The sequence below is a fragment of the Lathamus discolor genome, chromosome 18, assembly GCF_037157495.1.
Source record: "Lathamus discolor isolate bLatDis1 chromosome 18, bLatDis1.hap1, whole genome shotgun sequence".
Classification (NCBI taxonomy): Eukaryota; Metazoa; Chordata; class Aves; order Psittaciformes; family Psittacidae; genus Lathamus; species Lathamus discolor.
In genome coordinates this window covers 6505419-6515379 of record NC_088901.1, presented here as the reverse complement: position 1 = coordinate 6515379, position 9961 = coordinate 6505419, and the positions used below count along the sequence as shown (strand labels likewise).

At 59.0% G+C, this 9961-nt stretch overlaps 1 protein-coding gene and 1 long non-coding RNA gene across 2 annotated transcripts; both read left to right on the top strand.

Moving 5' to 3' along the window:
- The first annotated feature begins 438 nt into the window (after positions 1-438).
- On the top strand, positions 439-2762 carry LOC136023385 (uncharacterized). Its single transcript, XR_010616568.1, has 4 exons — positions 439-733; positions 1035-1225; positions 1942-2036; positions 2542-2762. It is a non-coding gene; the product is annotated as an uncharacterized LOC136023385 (long non-coding RNA).
- Positions 2763-3473: 711 nt separating this feature from the next.
- On the top strand, positions 3474-9961 carry SESN2 (sestrin 2). The gene is given in 12 exon segments (XM_065697820.1): positions 3474-3494; positions 3496-3544; positions 3547-3653; positions 5471-5536; positions 6128-6325; positions 6675-6857; positions 7091-7300; positions 7556-7706; positions 7855-7970; positions 8468-8658; positions 8823-8967; positions 9047-9961. Coding segments are annotated over 12 exon segments (1524 nt in total). The 3' UTR covers positions 9134-9961.

Below are 9961 nucleotides of genomic sequence, written 5' to 3'. Positions count from 1 at the left end.
AGCAATGGGAATGGGCCCAATTATCCTGCTTTACAGCAGGGCAGGAGATAGATGAGAGTTGATGTGCCAAAGGCTGAGCGCAGCGGGGAGAGCTGGAGCCAGGCAAAGAACCTCCTGCTCCAACCCTGGTGCCTCCGGGGGGCTTCTTGGTGTCTGCCGTGTGGAGCTGCAGGGAGATTCCGGCTGGATTCAGGGAATTGCTGCACTTTCCAGCCAGACATTGGGTAAGAAATGGCTGGCTCCTGCCTTTACCTCGTTTATCCAGTGCTTGCAGAAGGATATATAGATACATTCAGTTCATTTTGAGTTGTGATTGCTTTATTCTAAAGCTTTAGGAAAACAGAGTTTTAACAGTAACTGAACACACATAAATAGGACACACTGATCTCAGCCACTTGCTAGTGACCAAATCCAGGTAAAAACTGAGTTCCAGGTTTTTTCCCCATTCCAATCCTTTCAGGTGAGCTGATCTTTGGCTGCACCTTGCCTGAAGCGCAGTGTCTCTGCAGTGCTGAGCTGGGGAGCTGAAGGTGCTTGGGTTTGCAAAGCACTTCCTAACCAAGAGGATTAGATTTTAACCTGGTTTGTCTTAAGTAATTACTTGCCTAAATATCTCCCTTGCCATCTTGCAGGGCCCCTGGCAAGGATCTGAAACTCTTTTGCAGCCTAATAGCATGTACCTGCAGCAGAACTAAACCTGCTCAAGCAGAAGTCAACCGACTTAACCAGCCTGGTAATTACTCAGCACCACATTCCCTTCCATTCCTCCCTCATTGCTGGGCTTTCCTGGGAGCACTGGGGGCAACAGGCTTTAAAATGGGCTTTAAAGAACCCCAACACTGAGGATCTTTAAGTCCTTTCAAGCTGTAGTAAGTGATGTGTTGTAGCTGAGCCAGGAGAAGAGAGCACCAGCCTTGGGCTGGAGATGAAGGGAGCAAACTGGCAATGAGACCTGCTCCTTTGGGATGGAGTTTTCCCCTTTTTAAAAAGATTTCCACAAAGAAAACTCAGCTGCCCTTTGCCTTCTTCCAAAGGGAATCTCCAGAGTTCCAGGAGTCCAAAGGTGTTTTGGCTGTAACCCCCGTCCTTACCAGTTCCACACCAGCTCCACTGTGTTCAGTCCCTGCTCCCAGAGCACGTGGAGATAGCAGCTCCCTCCTATTGCCATTCCCAAAGCTTCCAGAGCAGTGAGGATCACGAACCAGTAGGAACCATTGTTTCTAAGGTATTTATGCTGCAGAAGACATGTCCATCCTCCTTTGGTGTAGAAACACTGATGGAGCAGGATGCTCCTGTTGGCCTCAGAGGTGCTGCAGTACCAAGGACCACATTTAGCAGTGGCCTCTATGGCTCCAAATGCTGCAGCTGCAGAGGAATCTTCTTCTCCCCACAAATGGGCTGGGCTTCTTTCTTCCAGCTCCCCAAGGCTTGGTGCTGGTGGGTTTTCCCACTGGAGGGTGTTAGTGGGGAGGTGTGGGGTGACCAGCCATGGGGGTGATCCAGTTCCCACATCTTCCTACAGGAGTGGGGCATGTGAGGAAGGGAAACACTTAATGATGGGTATCTTATCTGCTCCAGGGGCTCCCTATGGACAGTCCTTGAGTGGTCTCTGCTGCTTCCCTTTGTCCTCAGAGTCCAGGCTGGCCAAAACCACCAACCTGGTGACGTCCCAAGCAGTTGTCCCCGGTCAACCTTGCTGTTTGCTCTAAGGTGACTTATGTTGAGCAATTGGCATTGCCTCCCTGCTCAGCTTCCTTGCAGCTCTTCAACCCAAGCGAGATTTATCCAGTCAGTGTCTCGAGCACTGTCAGTCCCTAAGGAATTGCTGAGCTGTCGCTTGTTTCCCATGATTGGTGGTGCTGGGAACAGGGTGGTTGGGTTCAGCTCTCAGGTTTGTCTCTCAAGGAAATGTTGCATCTCCTTTGTCACCCTTTTTCCAAGGAATATTGCATTGGGCCTCACTGGAGTGCTGCTGTGTGCCTGGGATCAACCAGCATGGAGAAACCCTCATCCAGTTGTATTTCCTTGAGGAGCAAGTGGGTAACAGAGCCTGGAGCACAAGTCTGAGGAGGAATGGCTGAGGGACCTGGTGAAGGCTCAGGGGGACCTTATTGCTCTCTACAAGTACCTGACAGGAGGTTGTAGTGAGGTGGGATCAGTCTCTGCTCCCAAGGAATAAGGAATGGGACAAGAGGAAACAGCCTCAAGCTGCACCAGGGGAGGTTTAGATGGAGATTGGGAACAATTCCTTTGCCAAAGGGTGTTCAGGCATTGGAACAGGCTGCCCAGGGCAGGGCTGCAGTCACTGTCCCTTGGAAGTTTTCAAGGCCAGGTTGGATAGGGCTTGGAGCAAGCTGCTCTAGTGTAAGGTGTCCCTGCCCTGGGTGTGCTTTAAGGTCCCTTCCAACCCAAACCATTCCAGGATTCTGGCACCTGCATGGCAGGATGCAAACACTGGTGCTCATCGGCCAGGATGCGCTGACCTGGGGCTGTGGAACAGATGGGATTAATTGTGTGCTGCTCTGCTCTTGCTCCTTGCAGCAGCGTGACAGCTCCAGGGAAGACATCCTCCTGGCACAGCCTTTGCTGTCTTCTGATGGGATATTTTTAAATTGGATACTTGGCAGCATCTCCAGCTGGATCACTGCCTGGAGAGGTGAGCCCACCTCTCACCACGGCCCTGTGGTCCCTGTGACCATGTCAACGTGTCACCCTCGTGTCCAGAGCTTTCGGGGGGGAGGGGGGCAGAAAGGGGAGAACAGAGACAGCAAAACACGCCTATAAATAGCAGCAGGGTGTTGGGTGTCTGAGCCGTGCCAGGAAGGGGACAAGGACAAGGAGCAGCCGTCCATGGGGCATCTGACGCTCTTGGCTGTGCTGCCACATTGAGTTCATGCCATGCTGGGTTAATGGGCCGGAGCTTGGGCCCAGAGCTGCTGGAAGCTGTTTCCAGGCAAATCCGGAGTTGTTTGTGCAGCAGTTCCCATCGGCTGGACTTTGCCATGTGCAGGCTGTCAAGCAGCAGCAGGCTGTTATCAGTGCAGCCGTCGGTGGCTGGCCACGGTGGGGGGATGAGGGGGGGTATTTTTTGCCTTCTTTCCTTTTTTATTGGCTTTGGGTTGTGTTATTTCAGAGGATGGGAGCTGCAACTCTTGGGGCTCCTCCTCGGTGGGTGAATTCCAGTGTCCTGTAGGGATGCATGGGGGGCTGCGGGTGGCAGGAGGGGGATTCTAGCTGGTTCCTTTCCCCCCCTGGCCCCAGCAGTGGTTTCCCATCGCTCCCTGTATCGAGGGATGGGAATGCTGCGAGTGACGGTCCGGCTCCTTCCGCTGGGACTCACGGCGAACTACAACCCCCAGCACTCCTTGCGCCGCCGCCGCTCCCCATTGGTTGACGGCCGCGCCTTGGCCACGCCTCCTCTTTGCCCATTGGCAGAGACGCAGAAGGGGGCGTGGCCGCCCCGCCGCCGCGCTATGAAAGCCGCACGGGTGCCGGGGCACCGTGAGCTTGCAGCGTTCTAGAGCCCGGGGGGACCCCGGGACTCCCCGCGTCCCCCCCCCGGGGCCGGCCCCGCCATGCTGGTGGCCGGCTCTCCGTGCGGCCCCGCGGGGCTGCGGCACTACCGGGGCTGTGGGGGCCGGCGGGGCTGCGAGGTAAGGGCCGGGCCGGGCTGCCCGGGGCTGTCCCGATTGGCATCGCCCTCCCGGGGTGGGATGGGGTGATCCATCCGTTGTCCCCCCTCTTCGGGACTGGTTGTAGGGAGCGGGGAACCGGGAATGTGATGGAGGAGCAGGGGCCGGCTCCAGCCTAAGGATAAGGGTGCTGCTGGGGGCCCACCCAGGGGTTCTGGGGATGGATTGGCCCCATCCTGGCACTGGGATGGTTGAAAAGGGAGATCTTGGGATGTCCTTAATGCTGTGGAGCTGAGGTTCTGCCTGGAGGTGTGGGCTGGGAGGTGAGACAAGGGGCCTCTGGTGGCTCCGTCCAATTGCTGCTATTCCCGGACTGGCAATGGGATCTCTTTCCATGTCCCCGTACCTGGCATTACCCATGGCTTTTGGATTTGGAGGCTAACGTGCGGAGTGAGTCCCTGAGGTGCCTGTGGGGTTTTATGGGATATCCCTGTTGCCAGTCTGCAACTTCGGTCCTCCAGCATTCCGACTTTCCTGGGAAGCTGGGGATGGCATCTCTTTAAGACTGTAAAGTCTTAACACTCCCGTGCTGTCCTGGTGCTTTGGAGCCAGCTGGGGGAGGCCGGTGCTGGTGGGGATGCCCTAGACCTTGGTACCATGGGCTGGAACCGTCCCATCCACCATGCCCTTGGCGCTGCTCTCACCCCCCAGCACGGCCATGGGGCAGCTTCCAGCCCCGTTCCAGGCAGGAGATGGTTCCGAGGGACAGACCTGCTCTGCCGGCTGCCTGCAGGGTGTTTGCTTAACCTCCCCTTATCGGGAATGATTTTCCAACACCTGACTAAGCACTGGCACCAGCGCTGCTTGGCACACCCTGCGCCTGCTCCCGAGGGATTAACTCCTTCCCCAGCGCCTCCGTAGAGCCTCAGGGCAGGCTGGAGGTTGGGAGCAGGTTGTGGAGCAGGTCTGGGCCAGCGCCTTGCCTCTGTGCCTCAGTTTCCCCAGCAGTGGAAGCAGGAGGTGGTACCTGGCACAGCGGTGGTGCAGTGAGGGTTAACCACTGAGCAACGCTTAATGCAGCCAGACAGAACGAGTCTCTTTGGAGGGATGATGAAAATGCACCTTCCAAGGTCACCCTGAGCTGTCATTGCTGGGCTCCAGGCTCCTTCCTGCCACCCAGGCTGGAAATCCACGGTCTGTCCCCATGGGTTTGCATTGCTGGGGTCCCAAGGGAGCCTCTTGGAGCACCAAAGCAGCTCTTTTGCCCCCAAACGTGAGTCAGCACCGAGCCAGCTCAGCACCCGCTGTCACCCCAGTGTCACCCCAGGCTCTTCAGTGGTGACTCAGGGCAGGAGCATCCTGCTGGGAGCGATGGGTGCTGCTGGATGCAGACGCTGGTGGCAAGGTCCTTAACAGGGCACCACTGGGAGTGGGGTGCGCGGTCTGTGGTTGGCACCCATGGGTGCTGCATGTGCCCTGTCTGCAGGTGACACCCATGGGTGCTGCATGTCTGCGGTTGGCACCCATGTGTGCTGCATATTCCCTGTCTGCAATTGGCACCCATGGGTGCTGTGTGTGTCCTGTCTGCGTTTGACACCCATGGGTGCTGTGTGTCCCCTTTCTGTGGTTGGCATCCACGGGTGCTGCATGTCCCCTCTCTGCAATTGGCACCCATGGGTGCTGTGTGTCCCCTGTCTGCGTTTGACACCTGTGGGTGCTATGTGTCCCCTGTCTGCATTTGACACCCATGGGTGCTGCATGTCCCCTGTCTGCCATTGACACCCATGTCCCTGGGACACTCAGCGGCCGGGCTGACAGCATTGTTCCTTCCTTCCTAGGACGCAGGGATCCAGGTCCCCCAGGAGCTGGAGAAGGGGCCCAGCGCCTTCATCCCCCTGCAAGAGGTGAGAGGATGGGGATGGCCCTGGGTGGGTGCTGGTGGGGGACAGGGCAGGATTCCCACCCCCTATTGCTGGTGCTGGGGTGCGATGGGGAAGGGTCCCCACTCTGCTGTCCCCCTTGTGGCAGTGGGGGGGAGCAGTTCTGTTCCACCCTGCCGTACCTCAGTTTCCCCATTCATCCAAATGCCTTCCCCCTGTGCTGCCACCACCCAGTAACACCCTGTAGTCCCCATAGGCCACCTTCAGCCCTATCTCAGCTCCCAGTGCCTGGGTCCCAGATGTTCCTCCTGCACTGGAGATAACAGAGTGGTTTCGTCACCCAGGGAGGCGGGGGGCGGGACCCGTCTCCTCCTCCCCATTGCACACCAGGGCCCAAACAACCAAACAACCCCACTGGTGGGGCTGTGCAGGGTCCGCCATGGAGCCCCCCAGAGCTGGGAGCAGTGGGGAGCAGAGGCGATGTCCGTACCGGGCAGGGGTGAGTGCTCAGCAGGGTGGGAGGGGTGCTGCTGGGTCCTCATGCTTGGGTTTAGGGGATGTTCCTATAGGATAGGGGGGCTGCAGCACGAAGTCCTCTTCTCGCCATGCCCGCAGATCCTGCAGGAGGGGATGGAGAGCAGCCTGCGCCAGCTCCTCATCGAGGCCTTCGTCTCAGCAGGCCGGGTGGACAACATCACCATGGTCATGGGGCTGCACCCCCAGTATCTCAGCAGCTTCTGGAAGACCCAGTGCCTCCTGCTGCGCATGGACGGGCCCCTGCCCTACCACAAGCGCCACTACATCGCCATCATGGTGAGCAGGGGGCTGCTTTGGGCTCTGGGGTCCTCTGCTTGGCTTTTGGGACCTCGGGGATGGGTCCTCCTTGGAGCTGTGGTCCCAGAGGCTTGGTCACATGGTGACCCTCCTGGGTACCCGGCATCCTGGGGTACTGGTACTGATGCCCTGGGTACCCATCACCCTTCCCCTCCAGTCCATGGGGACTGGTGCTGATGGTGGTGGAGGGGGGCAGATACTCCTATCTGGACACTCATCCCTAAGGAAAACCCTCCAAGAGGGATGGAGGGAGGTGGTGGCTCCTTGCTGTGGCTTCTCCAAGCCTTCTAGCAGGGTTGGGTGCTGACTGCCCCGGCTCTGCCCACAGGCAGCAGCTCGGCACCAGTGCTCCTACCTGGTGGGCTTGCACATGGGGGAGTTCCTGCAGGTTGGGGGGAACCCCGCATGGCTGCAGGGGCTGCACTGTGCCCCCCCGAAGCTCAGGAACCTCAATGAGATCAACAAGCTGCTGGCGCACCGGCCCTGGCTCATCACCAAGGAGCACATCGAGGTGAGAGCACCTCAAAACCTGCAGCCAGTTTGGGGGGGGGGGTGTGGAAATCCTGCTTGTACACCGCCCCCCCCCCCCAGGCTGAACCCATGGGAACGGGTGGCTTGTGCCCTATGGCTGGTCTACGGGGGGGCACATCCCAAACCCACTCATGCCTCCCAGCCCCATGGCTCTGGGGTGTGATGGGGGGTGCAGCTGTGGGGGGGGTCTCTCCAATGCCATGTCCCTTGCAGGCCCTGCTGAAGACAGGGGAGAACAGTTGGTCCCTGGCAGAGCTGGTGCAGGCCCTGGTGCTCCTCACCCATTACCACTCACTCGCATCCTTCGTCTTCGGCTGTGGCATCAACCCTGAGGAGGACCAGGAGGGGGGACAGGGCTGCTGGCCCCCCCCGCCCCACAGTGACAGTAGCCCGGCCTTTGAGGACAGCATGGGGGGCTCTGGGGTAAAAGAGGGGGCTCTGCCTTTCAGGGGTTGGGGTGGGGAGGGAGGGCATGGTGGGGTGGTGGACTGCCCTATGGGGCTTCCCCTGCGAGCAGCAGATGCTTTAGAGCCACCTTCCCAGTGCCAGGGATGAGGCATGGGAAGAGCCGGGGTCTGGGCAAGGACTGGAGGCTGGGGCTGGTTCAGAGCTGCAAGCAGCTCCATGCTCCCCTTTGCAACCCCTCTGCAGCCTTGACCCTGGGCTCTGCTTCCCCAGGCCAGAGACGCCATGCAGGAGGTGGAGGTGCTGATGGAGAGGATGAAGCTGCTGCGGGAGAGCCAGCAGGAGGAGGAGGGTGTCACGCAGGAGGAGATGGAGACGCGCTTTGAGATGGAGAAGACCGAGAGCTTGCTGGTGGCTCCCTCAGGTGAGGAGGAGCAGGGGTGCTGCTGGCTGGAAGTGGGGTCCCCATGGGGCAGGGAGGGGGGAAGGAGCTGGGAACAGTGCAGGGATGAGCAGGATGAGCTCCTTGATGACCCCACATCACCCATGGGCACTGCGGTGGTGTCTCGTAGACCTTGCGGATCACTCCCTGCAGTCCAACGTGCTCTGCTTCGTGGAGGACCCCGAGTTTGGCTACAAGGACTTCACGCGGAGGGGGGAGCAGGCACCCCCCACCTTCCGTGCACAGGTGGGTGCTCACATCCCATCCTGAACAAAGGGAAGGGATGCAGGGGGCTGGTCCCTGGCTTTGAAGGGAGCCAGGCTGAGATAGCTGGGCTGGTTCCACCTCTAGGGAGAGACCTCAGAGCAGCCCCAGTGCCTAAAGGGGCTACAGGAAACCTGGAGAGGGGCTTGGGACAAGGGCCTGTAGGGATAAGCCAAGGGGAATGGCTTTAACCTGCCCGAGGGGAGATGGAGATGGATCTTAGGAAGGAATTTTCCCACCACTGTGAGGGTGCTGGGACACTGGAATGGGTTGAATGGAGAAGCTGTGGCTGCCCCATCCCTGGCAGTGCTCAAGGCCAGGTTGGACACAGGGGCTTGGAGCAAGCTGCTCCAGTGGAAGGGGTCCCTGCCCGTGGAGCTGGGTGAGCTTTAGGGTCCCTTCCAACGCAAACCAGGCTGGGAATCCATGGCCCCACGATTCCCCATCAAGTCCCTACCCCAGCATCCTTTCTCTGGCAGGATTACACCTGGGAGGACCACGGCTACTCGCTCATCAACCGCCTCTACCCGGACGTGGGGCAGCTCCTGGATGAGAAGTTCCAGGTCGTCTACAACCTGACGTACAACACCATCGCCATGCACTGCGGCGTGGACACGTCCATGCTGCGCAGGGCCATCTGGAACTACGTCCACTGTGTCTTTGGCATCCGGTGGGTCCAGGAGCCTGGCCTCCGCCTTGGGTAGAGCTCATGAGTGGCTCCAGCCTGAGGGGTTGGACTTGGTCTTGGTGCTGCTGTTTAGGCTAAGGCAAAGTGATGCTGTTGAGGGGTCCCAGGGCTGTCCCTGGAGTAACGTGCTCTCCTCTTTGTCCCAGCTATGATGACTATGACTATGGGGAGGTGAATCAGCTCCTGGAGCGCAACTTGAAGATCTACATCAAGACGGTGGCTTGCTACCCGGAGAAGACAACCAAGCGGGTGTACACACAGTTCTGGAGACACTTCAAGCACTCGGAGAAGGTGCTGTCTCATCCCTTCCCCTCCTCATCCTGGGGGTGCTGAGCCCCCTCCGTGGCCTGACCCTGCTCTCCCTGTGTAGGTGCACATCAACCTGCTCTTGCTGGAGGCTCGGATGCAGGCGGCTCTGCTCTATGCCCTGAGAGCCGTCACCCGCTACATGACCTGACCAGCATCTGCTCCCTCCTCCTCCTCCTCCAGGGGGAAAGCCAAGGGGGGAGCTGGTACCATAAGGACTTTGTTGGAACGTTGTTTCCCTGCTTAAGGAGCTGTGGAAGGAGAGTTGGGGCTTCCCCATCCCTCATCCCAAGAGAGGGGACCCCACAGCCGTCAGTGCTAGGAAGACCCTGCAATGCTGCCCTGGGCTTGGGAGCGCTCGATGAAGCCAACCCAGGGTGCTGTGGGTGCTTCACCATATAGTGCTGGTGTTCCATATAGTCATGGTGTCCATGTTCCATGCCCCGGCACCAAGACTGTCACCAGGGAGGAGGTGGCAGACGGCACCAGAGGATGGATAGCACCGGCTTTGCTCCTGCTTCTTGGGGTCATCCTGTGCTGGAAGCCGTGGGGGTGCTGCCCTGGCACCCCCTTCCCACCCAAGGAAGGCACCACAGCAGCGTTGGGAAGGATCCAGCCACCCGTGGTGCTGTTCATCTCCAAGCTGAGATCACCTCTGTGCCTTGTCCCTACTGTGACCTGGGGCCATCCCCTCTGCCTGAGGTGGGGAATGGGCTGCTCCGAGGGTGGTGGCGTGGGCTATGGGGTGGCTGTAGCTTTATCCAGAGCACTTCCCAGGGCGCGGGTCGCTGGGGAGGTGCCTGTTGGGGTGAATCCCAGTTCCTGGCTCAGCCACTCTTGGGTTGGCCCCGTGGCCCCTTACTCCAGTTAAGTTATTTCTATGTGGTTTGGGGTGGATTTGCTCCTGCCTGGGCACGGTGATGCCTTTGGGCCTCGGGTACAGACCTTGTTTGAGAGAATAAAATGGTCATTTTCTTTA